Here is a 17,221-nt window from a genome sequence, read left to right on the forward strand (position 1 = left end):
ACACCCCCCAGCTGGGGATGTTCCCCCAACTAAGGTACATGCCCTTGACTGGAATCGAACCTGGGACCCTTCAGTCCACAGGCTGATACTCTATCCACTGAGCCAAATCGGTTAGGGCATGGTTGGTTTATTGAGGTGAGAAAAAACACATCCTTTTGTGTTAAAAAAAAACAAACATCTTTTTTAACAAAGATGTTTTATAAAAATGTTGAGACATTGATTTTATCACTTATTCTAAAGGCTAATGAGAGGAAATAACATTGAAGTAAGAAAAATGATCTGGAAAAAAAAAGAAAAACGATCTAATGGATGGTCTCATGTAGGAAGGGAGCCTCCCAACAGGGATTTTGTATGTTGTATGTTTACTGAGACATTACCTTACAGAGGAGGTCAGAGGTCCTGAGCTTTCACAGCTCATATTGCCTCAGGAGTTTTCCCACAGAACCCCTACGCCCAAGTAGTTCTGTTTATTTTATTAAGTATTTAGATCCAGAAATTTAATGTGTACTTTTGTCTTAACAACTTAGCCATTTGAAAAATATAATACACGTAAAAGAAAAAACATTTTTACTTCATTTTACAGAACCACAGTTACTTACTAGTAAGATTTATGCTCCTTGGACTGGCAGCCTCTCAAACCTTGGAATCAGCTGGGCACTGTCACTCTCATTTCCTGCTCCATATTGATTTTCATGTGGTACTTGCTTTTTGTCACAGTAGTGACCAAAATCCTATTTTCACAAAGATGTCATTGAAAGGGAACAATTAGATTTAATGTTGAAACTGTGAACTACCTTGAGCTTTAAAATATATCCCAACAGACAGTAGGGTGGTGGGGGTGGGGGTTGGGGCTGGCTATAGGGATCAGTGGGAGAAAAAAGGGGAGTGTGTGTGTGTGTGTGTGTGTGTGTGGTACCTATATAAGTTTGTTGCAGTGCCCCAGAATGCCTCATACATTTAATTTTTAGGTCCAACTTGACTCTTTGCTCTGACACTTTAGTTTCTTTAAACTTCAGTTTGCCCATCTCAAGACTTCAGTATATCATTTTTCTTACTTCAATGTTATTTCCTCTCATTAGCCTTTAGAATAAGTGATAAAAGCAAACAATGTCCAAGTACTCTGCGACTAAAGAAAAGTGGTTGAGCCCCTATGTTCTTATTGCATTGATGTCACACTTGGAGATACTGTTTTTCAGATTGGCTCGACATCGGAAAATAGTGGAACCTGAAGTGGTAGGAGAAAGTGACTCAGAAGTAGAAGATGCTTGGCGCATGGAACGAGAAGATAGCAGTGAGGAAGAAGAGGAAGAAATTGATGATGAGGTATAGTAAAGTAAAATGGGAAGTTCTTTCTGGGTACAAGAAAGAGTTGGGGCCTGTGCTCCTTTGTTGAGGTCCTGAAGGCACAAGGTTGCTGCTTTTGGCAGAACTCTGATTCAGGATTCTCTGTTGGGGATAGGATTAAAAATACTGTAGTGATAAGTTGCATTTACTCAGATCAAAATTTGTTGAGCTTAATGAGGGGAAAATAAAAAGCCATTTAAGAGCACAGGCCATGCCCTACCTGGTTTGGCTTAGCGGATAGAGCATTGGCCTGCAGACCAAAGGGTCCCAGGTTCAATTCCAGTCAGGGGCACATGCCTGGGTTGCGGGCTTGACCCCCAGTTGGGGGTGTGCAGGAGGCAGCCAATCAATGATTCTCTCTCATCATTGATGTTTCTATCTCTTCCTCTCCCTTCCTTTCTGAAATCAATAAAAATATATTTAAAAATAAAAAAGAGCACAGGCCATTTGACTTACTGACTTGGACATATGACTTGATAGGAAATAGAGCGGCGCCGTGGCATGATGCGTCAAAGGGCACAGGAGAGAAAAAATGAAGAGATGGAAGTCATGGAAGTGGAAGATGAGGGACGTTCTGGGGAGGAGTCAGAATCAGAGTCCGAGTATGAAGAGTACACAGACAGTGAAGATGAGATGGAGCCTCGCCTTAAGCCTGTCTTCATTCGAAAGTAAGTATCTCACAAACCAGCCCTGAATCTACAGCTTCTACTCTCCAGGTCTGAGGATAGAAGCCTTTTTCCTGTCTGATGCTCCTCTGAAATGTAAGCACTAAGTGACAGCCTTCGCCCAATGCCCTAGCTCTGTGTGGTACTTGCTGAGGAATATCTTGGTGTTAGTGGAGTATGAGTTTGTTTTCACATCTCCTTCTCAGATATGTACGTACTCTATGCACTCTCTTGGGTACATATCTGCCCAAGAGCTTATATTATTTTAAGCTTAAAGAGAAAATTCCTATTCCTTTCCTAATGGCTAGAAATCCTACTACTTACAGTACAGTCATGGGCAAACTACAGCCCGTTTGAAATGATTAAAACTAAAAAAAAAAAGACCGTACCCTTTTATGTAATGATGTTTACTTTGAATTTATATTAGTTCACACAAACACTCCATCCATGCTTTTGTTCCGGCCCTCCGGTCCAGTTTAAGAACCCATTGTGGCCCTCGAGTCAAAAAGTTTGCCCACCCCTGGAGCAGATTCTTTGCTATTCAGGCAGTTCTCAAAGATGATTGGAATTTTGATGCTCTGAAAACTTGGCATGACTCCTGTTTTTTGCTCTTTGCAAATAATAGAGCCAGAAATTGTTTGGCTTTGTCTGATTTGGACAGGACTTGATTTAGAAGAACAGAGCTTCACTCTAAGAGCTTTGGGAAATTAACAGGACCTCTGTACCACAGGAAGGACCGAGTAACAGTTCAAGAACGTGAGGCTGAAGCATTGAAACAGAAGGAGCTGGAGCAGGAGGCTAAACGCATGGCTGAGGAGAGGCGCAAGTATACACTCAAGGTACTGGGAGTGGCTGTGAGGATTGAGTGCAAGGAGTATTGTACTTAGGTTTGTCTGAGAAGAATAAGGAAGTGTGACAGTTGAATTTTTCTCCCTATCCAGATTGTAGAAGAGGAGACCAAGAAAGAGCTGGAGGAAAACAAGCGATCCCTGGCTGCACTGGATGCACTGAATACTGACGATGAAAATGATGAGGAGGAATATGAGGCATGGAAAGTTCGGGAACTAAAGAGAATCAAGAGGGACAGAGAAGATCGAGAAGCGTGAGTAATGATCCTAGAATTTAATACTGCTAATGACACAGGTTCCTAGAATGGTTCTGAGGCTCAATACCTACTTGGGGTTCCATTCTAGCTTTCTTAAGGTCCCTGCAACTGGGTAAGTTTCCATAATTGGAATGTGGCTGTTACAATAAAAGCAAGGAAAAAAAATATTTTTGTCAGTGTTTCTCCATTATAGAGTGCCAGTAAATACTCCCTTTACTTTCCTAGTAGATGCACAAAAGTTATTCTATCAGTTATCAGTTATCTATTGTTGCATAACAGCCCAATCCAAAGTTAAGTAACTCAAAGCAATCTGTTATTTCTCACAATTTTGAGGGTTGGCCAAACAGTACTTCTGCTGGTTTCATCTGGGCTCTCTTATGTAGTTGCATCCAGCTAAAGGACTAACTGGGCTAGAAAGCCCAGAATGTCTTCACTCACATGTCTGGTAGTTGGTGTGGACCATCAGCTAGGATGCCTCACTTCTCTTTCTTCAATAGACTAGACTGGCTTCCTTACATAACAGTCTTGCAACAATATTTCAAGAGAACAAAGGTGGAAGTTGGCAAGATCTTTTGAGACTCATATATCATTTCTGCAAAGGGGCATGCATACTGTGAGGGGAAGAAATTATTGGCATTTAGGTAATCTACTACACTCACTGTGTTAGAGCAGAATCATTTCTGGGCTGCATACCCATACCTGAAAATTACTAGGAATGAAAGACCAATCCCAGATTACAGTGGGAAACCATCAACAGAAGATTCTACCTTCAGCCTGCAGTTTCTAAGGGTTTTATCTTGGGCTTCATGGAGTCCAGGTACCCTTTAAAATTGTATGCAAAATTTTGTGTATATTTGCATTTTTTTGGAGAAAGGGGATCTGTGACTCTCCCCACCCCCAAAAGTCACAACAATCTAATGATGGTAATCCTTAGTTTCTGACATGTAACCGCGTATTGTGTTACAGTTATTTTAAATTCTGATTTTTTTTTTAAGCTAAGAGGCTTTTTAGGAAAGGGGAATTAGTAATGTAAAGTCAAGCAATAACAGTATGTCTAAACCACAAAAAAAGGCTAGAATCACCATTTGGTACTTTATAATATCTGATCTTGCCAGCATAATGAAGACCACCTGACCTTTTTATTTATTGAACCCCTACTCTTGATTCCTAACAGGCAATGACTAGAATTTTAAAAGATGAATAGCCCTGGCTGGTGTGGCTCAGTTGGTCAAGGTGTCATCCCATGCACAAAAGGGTTTTGCATTCAATTCCCAGACATGGCACATACCCAGATTTTGGGTTCCATTCCAGTCAGGGCGTGTATGGAAGGCAACTGATGTTTCTCTCTTGCCCTCCCTTTCTCTCTCAAATCAACTTTTTAAAAAGCTGAATGGCCCTAGAGAGTATGGCCTGCAGATTAAAGTGTCCCGGGTTCGAGGTCAAGGGCACATACCTCAGTTGCAGGCTTGATCCCCAGTCCTAGTCTGGGCGTGTATGGGAGGCAACTAATTGATGTGTCTCTCTCACATCAATGCTTCTCTGTCTCTCTCTGTGTCTCTTACCCTCCCTATACTCTCTCTAAATATCAATGGAAAAATATCCTTGGGTGAGGAATAACAAAAAATTTTTAAGAAGTTGAATGCCTTGGCCAGTGCATGGTTAGAGCGTTGGCCCCCGCACCAAAGGGTCGCGGTTTCGATTCCATGGGGGAAGGACCCAGTCAATGTGTCTCTATCACATCGATGTTTTGTCTCTTTCTCTTTCCTTCCACTTTCACTCTCTCTGAAAATCAGTGCAGAAAAATATCTTCAGGTGAGGATTAACAAAAAAAAATGAACAATGCTATGTTATACTCTGATAATTAGGTCTTTCTGAAGCTGGAATGATACTAATAAATAATGTTGTTCCGTGGACAGGCTTGAGAAGGAGAAAGCAGAAATTGAACGCATGCGAAACCTGACTGAGGAAGAGAGACGAGCTGAGCTTCGTGCAAATGGCAAAGTTATTACCAACAAAGCTGTTAAGGGCAAATACAAGTTCTTACAGAAGTATTATCACCGGGGTGCGTTCTTCATGGTAAGAAGGGAAAAGGGAAAGTTGGGCACTAGAAATAACTCAGAAGCTTTGAAATCTATTTTCCCCTCAAGAATAAACTGGTTCCAGAATGTTACTTCTACTTGCCATTGGTCAGCTTTCTCATTTGCTTTTTTGCCTCTGAAGAATATGAACCCAATAGAGAAAAGTATTGGCAAAAGGATTGTAGAAGTTGCAGCAACTGTTCTTTTAGCCCCAGTTCCCAGGAGGAGGAAATGATGTTAGAAATGAGGAATTGAAATAGAGAGTGATCTATATAGATGCTAGACTATTTATGTACCAAAATCACTTAGATATTATTCATAACTGACTTTTGCATTTTGGTTATGCATAAAATAGGTTCTGTAAATAGCTTCACATGAACTCATATTTGCATGGCAAAAGTTTAATTCACTTCATTCTGAGCTGACAGAAAGTTACTAAGCCTAACTAACAAAAAAAGTGGTTAATTATCTAACCAGTATGTGTAATGCCATCATCTTTCCAAGATCAAAATATCAACCTGTAAATCCTATATTAGGCGATTTATTCCAAATTATTCAGATTAGCATTAGAGATAATTTCTTTTAATTATTTTTAGAGAGAGGGAGAGAGATAGAGAGAAATATGAAAGGAACATCATTGATCACCTGCCCCCTGCATGCTCCCCACTGGGGATCAAGCCTGCAAGCCAGGTATAGGCCCTGACCAGGAATTAAACCAGCAACCTCTTGGTTCCTGGGTGAGCTCTTAACCACTGTACCACACCAGCCAGGCTAGAGATAATTTCTTAATACAAAGATAGCCAGAAAGGAAATGGAAGCGTTGATTACATTTATTATTCCAATAGCATGTCGTTTGTTAAACTATTTCCTTGTGTGTGAGGAGTTTGTATCAAAAACTTAGACTAGCTTTTTTAAATGTTGTATGTCAGACCCTAAATATCACCATTGCAGCTAAATTCCTGCCTGTTACTGCAGATACTGGTAAAATTATTTAAAAAAAAACAAAAAAAAACTTCACTGTAGGGTTCCTTACTCCTCTCCAAAATCAGTGTGTCTGTTTGCTTAGCAGGAAATGTTTAGTTATGTAGTTTTTCTAAATTGAAGTTGGTAGAAATTATGAATCACTCCTTATACTGCTTCTAAGTCATGAAGTTATCATTGCTTAAGCATTTCAGCAGCTTCAACATCCAAGCCTCTTAGAGAAGTGTATTGCTGGCTGGCTAAGATACATAAAGTTTATATGAAAGTCTTTTGATGCACATCCTCAAATGTTAAGTCTTCTCATCTAGATAAGGAGAGTGAAGTTGAAATAGCTTCTGAGTTTAAATGAGGAACTCAGGCTCAAACAAGAGAAAAGTAAATCTCACAAAAACTGTTTAATTGTCCTACTTTAAACTGGGTCTTTTTCTAGCTGAAGGGAAAAGAATACTCCAAAAGTGTGTTTAGTTAAAGGACTCAGCTCCTCCATGATGCTTTCCTTAACCAAGATGCTACTATTTTAATTCCTTTACCATATGTTTATGATCTATATCTTAACATTATAGTCTTACTAATATGTTGATTTGAAACTATGCTCTATAGTTATTTTATACTAGAGGCCCAATGCTCGAAATTCATGCAAGAGTAGGCCTTCCTTCCCCCGGCTGCTCGCACTGGCTTCCCTCTGGCACCTGGGACCCGGTCTTCCCTAGTAGCCCCAGCTTCATCCAGAAAGGTCATCTGGAAGGATGTCTAGTCTAATTAGCGTATTGTGCTTTTATTACTATAATTAAGTAGATAACCTTTTGAGCTTTTACTGCAAAAAGGGCACTGTTTAATACTCTAAAAATGAAGGTAGGGCAAATATATAACATAAGGAAAATGAAAAGTACTGTGAGACTTCTGAAAAGGGAGATGTTATAGTTTGTAGAAGACTGAAAAGGATAATATAAAGGAGGTGACATTTAATGTATAGACTTTCTGATATTTGCTAGTAGGAAGACATTCCAGGTGAAGGGACCAAGAGTAGAGGCAGTGTAAAGGAAAAGGAAAGTGGCAAGGAGAGATCAATTAAGGCTGTATAGTATTTGGCCTTGACTACTACACAGAGTTGTTGTTTAATAAAATAGAAAATTTTAAAGTTTTTAAGCAAGGCCAAAATATGAGAGAGTTGTGTTTTAGAAACATTAATCCACTGGTAGTGTGTAAGATTGACTGCAACGAAAAACTATGATAACCCAGGGGAAGAGAATTTATAAGTGGCAACTGATTGAATCAGCACAACAGATTTATTTATTTTTAAAATATATTTCTTTATTGACTTCAGAGAGGGAGGATAGATAGAAACATCAATGATGAGAGAGAACCATTGATTGGCTGCCTCCCGCAAACCCCCGCACTGGGGAACAAGCCCACAACCCAGGCATGTGCCCTTGGCCAGAATCGAACTTGCGACCCTTCAGTCCGCAGGCTGACGCTCTAACCACTGAGCCAAGCCGACCAGGACATGCACAACAGATTTAAATTTTGAATGTAGGTAATTGAGAGAATGTTGGTCCTATTTACAGAAAAAGTTAAATCAGGAAGAAGCTGAATTAGAAAGGTTGGGGAAATAATTTTCCACTTTAGAGAGTTTGAAGTCCCAACAGAATATTCAAACTAATGGGAAGTAGAAAATTCAGAATCAATAAACTGATGAACAAAAATAGAGCCAGAGGGGAAAAAAATATTCAAAATATAGTGGAATTCTGGTATTTGCAGATTTTTAATATTTCCTACAACTTTTGTGATATACTGTTAGTACAGTTTTTGTAATATATTTAAAATTATTTTTCTTGAAATATTAATGTTTATTGCATGTAAATGGCTAATTATTTTGTATCTACAAAAAAAAATTCAGAATCAGAGATTTGAAAGGCTTGTAACAAAGTTAGACATATGAGTGAATGAATATAGTTGAGTGCAGAGAGAATATAACCAACCTTCAGGAAATGGCTACATTTAGGAAGAAAAAAGGACCTGAGGGGGGGAAGGCGTGTCATATTAAGATGTAAGCTCTTGAAGAAAAGGTTTTATCCCCCTGCTTTCTTTGTACCCCTCATCATAGTTTAATAAATTTGTGGTTTGAATGCATGGGAAATAAAACCACAAGATTGATAAGACTCTTTTCTGCAGGATGAGGATGAAGAAGTATACAAGAGAGATTTCAGCGCACCTACCCTGGAGGATCATTTCAACAAAACAATTCTTCCCAAAGTCATGCAGGTATGGGGCACCTTAACATGAGAGAAAAATAATACTGAGGGCTGGGACATAATGTTTGGTAATATAACTCATCACCTATCCTTCCCTCAGGTCAAGAACTTTGGGCGCTCTGGTCGTACCAAATATACCCACCTTGTGGACCAGGACACGACCTCCTTTGATTCAGCATGGGGCCAAGAGAGTGCCCAGAACACAAAGTTCTTTAAACAAAAGGCAGCTGGGGTAAGAGATGTATTTGAACGGCCATCTGCCAAAAAGCGGAAAACTACTTAAAGATCGACTACTTGTTCTTCCAGCTGTGGGACACAAGGGCAAGTCTCAGTGTCTGGTCCTTTGCTTTCACTATTATTTACATGGGCTGTGTATCCAGCCTGTTGGACCTACTGCCGTACTTGTGACACTGGGTAACCCAGTTTTGGAAGGTGCTTTGTGCGGTTTGGACTCATGCTGAGAAACCCACATAAAAGCACTATCCAGGTAGGATTATCCCCACTTAAAATTATTTCTGAGAAATCTTCGTTTTCATCATTGCTCTGGTTTCCCAAATTTACTTGGGACTGTTCCAAGTTTTTCCCCAGCCCCTTAGCTTGGGTCAGAAATATAGACATGTAAATGGACAGTGCATTACTTCTACCTTACAGGAAATCTGAGCTTATTGAAATCTGATTTACATTTTTGGCTCTAGTCAATTTTTCTAGGTGAATGTACTTTTTAAATTCATTTATGTATATGTCAATAAAAGAATCACATGAGACTTTTTGAGCTTCATACTGGAAAATAATGTGCAGGCTATTAAGTATCACCTGTTAACTAAAATAAAGTCAGAATTGTCAGGCAAATGGTATTTCATACTTTGATCTCAGAAACAAACTCAGACTCTACAGACAGGCATATTCTTAGTGGCACCCAGTTTATTCTGAGCAAATAATATACATAGATGGTTGTCCTTGCCTTCTTAATTGTATCTGTATATATAACAAAAGTTAACCTATAAAATGGGGACTCCCAAGTCCCTACCAGTATCTTTTCTTTGCCCAACTCATATATTAAGGAGGCCACAGTGCCGAGTTTCAGTGTAGTGACATTGTGCTAAAGTTAAATTCATGATTTTTCCACTTAACTCTTCCTACATAACTCCCATATACATGGCAGAGCATGAGGAGTTCTAGGAATTATCAGAAATGACATTTAACGAGCAGGAAGGCTACTTCTCAATTGCATGAAAAAATAAGGCAGCCAAGGTTTGTTCACATCCTTTAAATGTCCCTCTGGGAAGTCGCTCATAAATCCTTAAAAAGTCCTAGATAAAAATACAAATGCAGCCCTGGCCAGAGTGGTTCAGTTGGTTGGGTGTCATTCCCATCACAGAAGGTCCCTAGTTCAATTCCTAGTCGGGGCACATGCCCGGGGTTGCAGTCTAGACCCCCCAGTAGGAGGTTTGCAGGAAGCAGCTTATCAGTGATTCTCTCCCATTGATGTTTTTATATCTCCCTTCCTCTCTGAAATCAATAAAAATGTTTTAAGAAATATATATATGAATGTAAGTCACTGTGTGCCAGAGAGGAATACAATCTTAGAATTATCCTACAGCCAAAATGAGAGTGAGTTTGAAATTCTTTTGGGAATGTGTTTATAGCTGCAGTTAGTTGAAGTGTCTTCCCAAAGGTCTTGGGTTCAGTTCCCATTCAGGGCACATATCCTGATTGTGGGTTCGTACAGGAAGCAATCAATCGATGTTTCTCTCCCCCTCCCTTCTCTCTCTAAAATCAATTAAAAATTAAAAAAAATAAGAGCTAGTCTGATGAATGAGCTGTCCTGCCATCCGGCATTTACATGTGAACATGAGACTTTTCTACAATGATCCTTCACGTAGATTCATGAGGGGAGAGTGGGGGGGGAATCAAATTCAGTTATACAAAAGCATGTAAATTTCCCACAGTAAAATACAATATACATTTGATCCAAAATGATAAAACTGCACAAAAAAGGAGGCATCTTTATTGCAATAAGTTAATCCAGTGGATAGGTCTGAGAAAGCACAAATCAGTTGGTCAGGGCAATAAGAGCCTCTACCACGTTGCCCATGTGTTCCCTCAAGCTCCGCTCTGCGGCTGCTCTTGAGATCTCCATCTCTGTCATCTGCAGGAAAAGGATCAATGATGTTACCTCTCTGGCATTAATGTGCCACCAAAACATACTAACTCTACTTGTTTCAAGAAACAGCCCGAACTAGGCAAAGTAACCTCCCCTGCCCACTCACCACTCACTACTACAAGGCATCACTACTCACTATCAGCTCCAGATCTTCCTTCTTGATGGTGACTTTTGCCAGTTCCTTCTCCCTACAAATATTCATGTGTATTAGTCCTCATTCTCCATCTCCACCACAAACTCCCAGGAAGGACATCCCGTTGTACCTTACAAATAAATGACTCTTGATAAACAGTTGAGTGAAAATACAAAATGACTTCCACCCTCTCAACATAACATTACCCCCCTCCCCCAGGAGACTTTAGGGCAGGCAGTCAGTAGGTGTTGCCAGGAGGCCTTACATCTACCAACAAAAGAGTGCAGTTGTAAACCTTGTGTCTGAGGGAATTGGTGACAGTTGAACGGTACCAGGCTTACTCGTGGTTTTCGTTTCTGCTGGGGGAAGGAGGGGCTCCAGGGCTGGCTGCGTACAGAAGACTTACCGCTCTTGTTTGGCTTTCTGCTCCCGGGAACGTCTGTCTCCAATCACGGACATGGCCTGCGGGAAAGACAAATCTAGTTACTGCTCTGCTACCCACGAACCCTAATATAAAAAGCCATTAACAAGCGAGGCAGGTGTATATTCTCGAGGACGAGTGTATCAGGAGGCCTATTTAATTCAATCCTGAGCTCCGGAAGCCCACTTTAAACCCAATCTCCAGCAAGCTCCTTTTCGCAAGCCGCGGGTCCCAGTGATGGTTCGGTTTCCCTCTTGCCTCCTCCCGCCATCGGGATCGTGTCCCGGTCCTGGAGCGGGGCTTCCAGTTACCCCGTCAGGGCCCCCTCCGCTCTCAGCCCGACCGACACGCGCCCGGCCCGCCTCACCGTCTCCAGGTTGGAACTCTGGATCTCCTTCTCCTCCGCATAGTCGGTCACTCTCTCCAGGTCCGCCGCACCACTGTCATGCTTCCGAGGCTTCTCGGGGGGCCGCTCCGGGCCGCTGGTCTCGGTCTCCAGCTCCAGCTCCACATCCCCCTCGGTCGCCATATCGACCACACCGCGCCGCCGCAGACTCCGCCCCGCCCCGCGACTTCCGGGAATGCCCACAACATCCGCCGGGAGGGGAGGGGGCGGGCTGTGCCTGGGCCACGCCTTCATCAGTGCTCTGGTTCTAGAAGCTTCAGCGAGGAAGGGGCTTGCCTGGCCGCCTTTCTTTGGGCTTGTACAGTGTTGTTTTCTGCAGAGCCCTTTCCCAGACCTACCCCCTCACATCCTTCCCTCTTTACCCGGATCCCTCCAGCACCCTCCGCGGGCGCGCGCACACACTCCCAAGGAATTCTGGTCAAGCAGCATTGATGTCTAATCCTAAACCAATTAAGAAGGCTAATCCGCAGGAGGCACATATGCATTCTGCTCTCTAATCGAGGCCGAACAGCCAGGGTGGCCTAAGGGCCCACGTAAGAAAGTAGTTTCACTGGGACCTTGGCATTTACCACAGCCTGGAGGTCGGTGTTCTTTTCCTGATGTTCCTGCCCATTCCGTTTTAGACTGGGTGACCAGCCCCAGCACCGTGGCAGTCCAATGGGCTGAGGACAAAAGAGAGCTGCTATTTTCTCATCTACCTTCCATCTGGCATAAGGATGGTGGGTGCAAAGGCCACCGCGGGCCCCAGCACCTCCCTCCGCCTGGCACAGCAACACAGTGAAGACAGCAATGTCAGAGTGAATCCTCCCTTCTATCAGGTGAGAAGGTACTTGGGCAGAGGCTTGAAAGCTCCCTCGACCAGAGCTCTCTGAAAAGTGGAAGGGAATAGTAGTAAAGCTGGGGAAGAAAGCCCAGGGAGCCGATAAAGGCCTTCCTTCCCCCTTGGAGGCCCTTCTGCTTCTTGGCCTGTAAGATTACTGATCATTAAACCTCTCCTCCCAGGTTCCCAGTATCAGATGTTTAGTCTGGGGAAAGGTTACAGACCAGGTGTGACTTAGGCTTTCAGGAAGCTCTGCTCAAGCCTGCCAGAAGTTAAGCTCTTAGAAAGCTCTATTTGATGTCAGTGGAAGTCAATCCCAAATAGCTTGGAAGAAAAGGAAAGGGGAAATTTTAGAACTCAGCCTTCGTTTAAACTCCCACATGCATTAATGTAACCCTAGCCCTGCATCTGCTCTGTCCCCAGGTGTCCTGCTGTGGGCCTGTTCCCTGTACCTGCTGCTGCCATTCTAGGTGGCCTCATCTCACAGAGTCCACTTGTAGCCGCCTGTTCTACATAATCCTCCATATGGGTGCCTCAGCAGTCTGCTGCCTGCTGCTGTCAAGAACAGTAGTGGAGAGGGTGTGGGGCAAGGCTAATGGCGTAAGTGTGAGGGGACAGAGTTGCACTGACAAGATTCCGATTGGGGGCTGGAGACAAATGAGTGGGTAATACCCATGGGAAGTAGGTACCTCTCTATGCATGACGACTTGCCCTCCTTCCAGATCCAGATGCCCTCGGGGTTTTGTGCCCATCTGTTTGGCCACTCTCACTGCCCAGTGCTCAGTGGCTCTGGGGCTGTGTACAGAGTTTGTGCAGGAACTGCCACCTTCCACCTGCTGCAGGCTGTGCTGCTGGTCCACCTGCACTCCCCTACCAGCCTTCGGGCACAGCTGCATAATAGGTTTGTGTGCTCTTTGGGTGGGGAGGGAAGTAGACATAAGCTTCAAGGAAATTCCAAGATGAAGTAATAGCATTGTAAAAAGACAGAAACAGGTAGTTTTTTATTTTTTAAAGATTTTTAAAAATTGATTTTGAGAGGGAGGAAGGGATGTTGTTTTGTTGTTCCATTTATTTATGCATTCACTGGTTGATTCTTGTATGTGCCCTGACCGGGTATGGAACCCACAACCTTGGCGTATTGGGATGACGCTCTAACCAACTGAGCTACCTGGCCATGGCCTGAACTTCCAGTTTCTAAAATGGAGGTGACAGTGGGATTATATGCAAGCCCTATGTCAATAGTAAAATGTTGCCCAAATGTTATTTAGGTATCTGAGAGGATCTGGAATAAGCTGCAATGGGCCTGCTTCCAGCTGCTCTCACACAAGACTCCTTTCCTATACTTAGCTGTCTCTTCTCCCCTTCTTCCTAGTCTTGCTTTCTCCTTTGCCTTCCTCAGTAGGCACTACTGTCCACTCTCCTTTGCCTTTTCTTCTGAACCTGTTTTTCTTTCCCTGCTAACCAGCTTCTGGCTCCTCAAGCTGCTGTTCCTGCTAGGTCTCTGTGCTGTTGCCTTCTGCATCCCTGATGAGCATCTCTTCCCAGGTACCTTCCATCTCATATCCTGATCAGTAGGCTAAAAGATTTTCTAAGAAAAAGAGAGGGTAGGAAGACAAGGAGTAATAATATGATCAGCTACGTTTTCCCACTGGTCCCCCACTTGCAGCCTGGCATTACATTGGCATCTGTGGAGGCTTCACATTCATCCTGTTGCAGTTGGTGCTTATCACAGCCTTCGCCCATTCCTGGAATAAGAACTGGTAAGGAGCACATAACCCTAACGGCTCTTCCTGGGAATGTTGCCTGACATTAGTAGACCCAGCGGGCTTGGGCAAAGGACATGACAGGTCCATGGTCCCATAACTTCTCACTGAACAATATCAAAAAAGCTCAGGAATCTGATAACTCTGTGGGCCAGTTGGGATGGGTAGTCACACCAGTCTTCTGGGAGAGGGGAATAGTTGGTAATGGTAATAAAAAAAAGAGTTGGAGCCTGAAGCCATTGCCCACCTCCACCCTTAGGCAGACAGGTGCATTCCAAGACTGTCGCTGGTTCCTAGCCATGCTGCTGGCCACCCTAGTATTCTACAGCATGGCAGGTGTGGCAGCAGTGTTCCTGTTCCACAACTACACACACCCAGCTGGCTGCCTGCTCAACAAGATGCTGCTTAGTCTGCACCTTTGTTTCTGTGGCCTCCTCTCCATCCTCTCCATCGCTCCTTGCATCCGCCTCAGTGGGTACATGCCTTGCAACATTCCAGATTTGGGGGACCTTGAGTATAGCAAATTACATTAGTTTCCCTAATCTATCAATTCTTTGGTTCTCCCAAAGGGTGGGGAAACAGAAGTGGGGTTGGGGGTAGAAATGGAGGAAATTGCTACCCTGTAGACTAAAGCAATGATCCCCATTCTGCCCAGAGCAACCTCGCTCTGGCCTTCTACAAGCCTCTATCATCAGCTGTTACATCATGTATCTGACCTTCTCTGCACTGTCCAGCCGACCTCCAGAGAGTGGTAAGGACAGGACCTGGATTCCCCAGGCTAAAACCCCTTTTTTTTTGCTCTTGCCAAATACTTAGTTTTGTTCTTACCACTTTTGTTCTACCCTTCTCAGTAATTCTTCAAGGACAGAATCACACACTGTGTCTGCCTGGCCTGAGTAAAATGGAACCCCGAACACCAGACACTTCTCCGGCAGTGCTGAGTGCTGGCATCATGTATGCTTGTGTGCTTTTTGCTTGGTGCGTAAAAGTGTCAAGGGTAGAGGTATGAGAGAAGGAAAAATGCCCAGGACAGGGAGGGATGGTCAGATTGTCTGGGACCGTGTTTATTTAAACTTTAAAACACGACAACAGGAAAGCTCTCCATGAACAGAAAGTTTCTAAGAATAGCACTTGTCAGATGATCTGTATAAGAAAAAGGGGGCAAGGGGAATGATATGAGAATTAAAAATACATGCAAAGATTTTAGGGCCCTCATGTGAAGATTTCTAAATCTTTGGGGGGGAAATGGTTCTAGGAACACAATATCCTCCTGAGAGTTACCAGTTGGCAGTAGCTGCCAGCAGGCAATTCCCTCCTGCTATTTGACTAAACCTGCTTGAGAACTGTATTCTTTCTCAGCAATGAGGCTTCCTACCTGGCTGAAGTATTTGGACCCTTGTGGATCATCAAGGTTTACAACTATGAGTTCCAGGTGAGAATGGAGACTTTGGTATCCCAGTTCAGTATCCCCAGTTCGGTGCCCCTCCCTCCACACACACACAGACAGACAGACACACATCCTACCAATCTCTACCCAGAAAGCTCAGATTCTAGCTGCTATTACCTTTTATTGAGTACCCACAATGTGCTAGGCACTGTGCTACTTTACATACATAATCTCATTTAATATAATCCTCACAACAACCCTGTGAGGTAGGTTATTTGCTCCATTTTACAAATGGAGAAACTGAGGCACAGATTAAACATCTTACCAAAATTCCCATAGCCAGTTAGATGCTGGAGCTAGCATTTGAACCCAGGTGTGCCTCTACTTCTTACACCAGATAATTTTCAAAGAAAGGGAGTTTCCTATGCTAATACCTTCACATTCTTTTCAAAGTCATTCCAAAACATGCTGCCTTTTGTTTTACAGAAGCCCTCACTCTGTTTCTGTTGCCCTGAAACAGTGGAGCCAGAGGAAGGTGAGTGTCAAGTGAGGATCCATAAGAAAGTGTAGATTTCTGCAGTGCCAAAGAGCCCTTAAGTGCTTTCACAAAGGAAGCTGGGGGTGGAGGAAGGTGGAAGAGGTATTTCAGCAGCACTGTTGCCCTCCCTCTCTTCAGGGCAAAGAGGAGCTGCCAGGCCAGCTGACCAAGAGACCTCTCCAGCTCCTCCAGTGCAAGCCCAGCATCTTTCCTACAGCTATTCTGCCTTCCACTTCGTCTTCTTCCTTGCATCACTCTATGTCATGGTTACCCTTACCAACTGGTTCAGGTAGGATGGGGAAGTGGGCCTGGGACACTCTCCTGAAAACCTAGCTATCGTAGGGACTGAATCAAGGCCAGTCCTTAGGGTCCCAGGAAACTCACCTGGGTCTGCCACAATCTGATGGCTAGGGCAGGTCCAAACGCTAAGGCCCTTCCTATTCTCTAACCACAGACTTTGGTTCCACAGCTATGAGGGAGCAGAACTGGAAAAGACCTTCACCAAGGGTAGCTGGGCTACCTTCTGGGTCAAGGTTGCCTCATGCTGGGCTTGTGTACTCCTCTATTTATGGCTGCTACTGGCACCACTCTGTTGGTTCCCCACCCAGAACCCCAAGCCTCCACCTATCTTCAGGCAACAATGTCATCGTATTAGTATTGCCAGATAACAAATATCTATTCTAGGCATTTTTAACACAACTGAGGTTCCCTTGAGGTTGTGCCCCTAGTCTTGGTTCGGGAGAGCTGTACAGCCTAGCAAACACCTCAAGGACACAATGGGCAGTTAGTTACCTCATTTAGGCTGAAGTCAATACTATGTCTGAATTGGAAAAAGTGCCCAAATATAGCCTAATGCCCTGGCCAAGTATCTGACTCACTAGAGCTACCATTACAACTTCACCCCCAACTCAAGAGCTAACTCCCAAGTCTACAGCTCAGGAACCACTCTCATGGTGGAGACGGGGACAGGGAAAGACCAACAGGGACTGAAGGCATACTTGGCTCTGCCCTTGGAGATAAAAAGAAACATAAGCAGGTCAGCCCTGGGCACAGGATATAAGCAGCCCAGAAAGGAAGGAACACAGAGACTACCCCAGCTTTTAATCCTGATCTTGAGGTCAAAGGAAGTGGGAAGACAGAAACCACCCTCATTCCACAAGGACT

The 17,221-nt window shown here is 43.5% G+C and overlaps 3 protein-coding genes across 8 annotated transcripts; 2 read left to right on the plus strand and 1 right to left on the minus strand.

Annotated features, from left to right (window-relative positions):
• Positions 1 to 1,107: 1,107 nt before the first annotated feature.
• On the plus strand, positions 1,108 to 9,956 carry MFAP1 (microfibrillar associated protein 1). Its single transcript, XM_006778139.2, has 7 exons — positions 1,108 to 1,323; positions 1,825 to 2,012; positions 2,740 to 2,848; positions 2,951 to 3,111; positions 5,031 to 5,190; positions 8,346 to 8,435; positions 8,526 to 9,956. Exons 1-7 carry the CDS (start codon positions 1,108 to 1,110, stop codon positions 8,706 to 8,708), a joined length of 1,107 nt encoding a protein of 368 aa, XP_006778202.2. The 3' UTR covers positions 8,709 to 9,956.
• Positions 9,957 to 10,398: 442 nt separating this feature from the next.
• HYPK (huntingtin interacting protein K) lies at positions 10,399 to 12,140 on the minus strand. Of its 2 annotated transcripts, XM_006778006.2 has the most exons (4): positions 11,511 to 12,140; positions 11,129 to 11,184; positions 10,726 to 10,777; positions 10,399 to 10,574 (listed from the first exon to the last, which is right to left on the minus strand). In XM_006778006.2, exons 1-4 carry the CDS (start codon positions 11,781 to 11,783, stop codon positions 10,479 to 10,481), a joined length of 477 nt encoding a protein of 158 aa, XP_006778069.1. In that variant the 5' UTR covers positions 11,784 to 12,140; the 3' UTR covers positions 10,399 to 10,478. The 2 variants fall into 2 exon arrangements, with proteins under 2 accessions (XP_006778069.1, XP_006778070.1); XM_006778007.2 differs by lacking the exons at positions 10,399 to 10,574; positions 11,129 to 11,184 and having other exon boundaries at positions 10,718 to 10,777.
• On the plus strand, positions 12,140 to 16,809 carry SERINC4 (serine incorporator 4). Of its 5 annotated transcripts, XM_015557552.1 has the most exons (11): positions 12,153 to 12,367; positions 12,793 to 12,969; positions 13,092 to 13,270; positions 13,835 to 13,914; positions 14,036 to 14,129; positions 14,392 to 14,603; positions 14,788 to 14,883; positions 14,984 to 15,110; positions 15,492 to 15,564; positions 16,006 to 16,054; positions 16,196 to 16,475. In XM_015557552.1, exons 1-11 carry the CDS (start codon positions 12,266 to 12,268, stop codon positions 16,348 to 16,350), a joined length of 1,344 nt encoding a protein of 447 aa, XP_015413038.1. In that variant the 5' UTR covers positions 12,153 to 12,265; the 3' UTR covers positions 16,351 to 16,475. The 5 variants fall into 5 exon arrangements, with proteins under 5 accessions (XP_015413039.1, XP_015413038.1, XP_015413041.1 ...); XM_015557555.1 differs by lacking the exons at positions 12,153 to 12,367; positions 13,092 to 13,270 and having other exon boundaries at positions 12,888 to 12,969; XM_015557553.1 differs by lacking the exons at positions 15,492 to 15,564; positions 16,006 to 16,054; positions 16,196 to 16,475 and having other exon boundaries at positions 12,140 to 12,367; positions 14,392 to 14,607; positions 14,984 to 15,126.
• The last annotated feature ends 412 nt before the right edge of the window (positions 16,810 to 17,221 follow it).

Source organism: Myotis davidii, unplaced genomic scaffold, assembly GCF_000327345.1.
Source record: "Myotis davidii unplaced genomic scaffold, ASM32734v1 scaffold46, whole genome shotgun sequence".
In the NCBI taxonomy this organism is placed as follows: Eukaryota; Metazoa; Chordata; class Mammalia; order Chiroptera; family Vespertilionidae; genus Myotis; species Myotis davidii.

Excerpts from the sequence above, each read along its gene's own strand:
- MFAP1 (XM_006778139.2), top strand. The coding sequence starts at position 1,108 with ATGTCCAAGTACTCTGCGACTAAAGAAAAGTGGTTGAGCCCCTATGTT. Across the intron at positions 2,013-2,739 it reads AAGCCTGTCTTCATTCGAAA|GAAGGACCGAGTAACAGTTC; the intron begins GTAAGTATCTCA and ends TCTGTACCACAG. Across the intron at positions 5,191-8,345 it reads ACCGGGGTGCGTTCTTCATG|GATGAGGATGAAGAAGTATA; the intron begins GTAAGAAGGGAA and ends TCTTTTCTGCAG.
- HYPK (XM_006778006.2), bottom strand. The coding sequence starts at position 11,783 with ATGAAGGCGTGGCCCAGGCACAGCCCGCCCCCTCCCCTCCCGGCGGAT. Across the intron at positions 11,185-11,510 it reads AGAGTTCCAACCTGGAGACG|GCCATGTCCGTGATTGGAGA; the intron begins GTGAGGCGGGCC and ends TCTTTCCCGCAG. Across the intron at positions 10,575-10,725 it reads AGGAAGATCTGGAGCTGATA|ATGACAGAGATGGAGATCTC; the intron begins GTGAGTAGTGAT and ends CTTTTCCTGCAG.
- SERINC4 (XM_015557552.1), top strand. The coding sequence starts at position 12,266 with ATGGTGGGTGCAAAGGCCACCGCGGGCCCCAGCACCTCCCTCCGCCTG. Across the intron at positions 12,970-13,091 it reads TGTGGGGCAAGGCTAATGGC|ATCCAGATGCCCTCGGGGTT; the intron begins GTAAGTGTGAGG and ends CCCTCCTTCCAG. Across the intron at positions 15,111-15,491 it reads GCTTGTGTGCTTTTTGCTTG|CAATGAGGCTTCCTACCTGG; the intron begins GTGCGTAAAAGT and ends ATTCTTTCTCAG.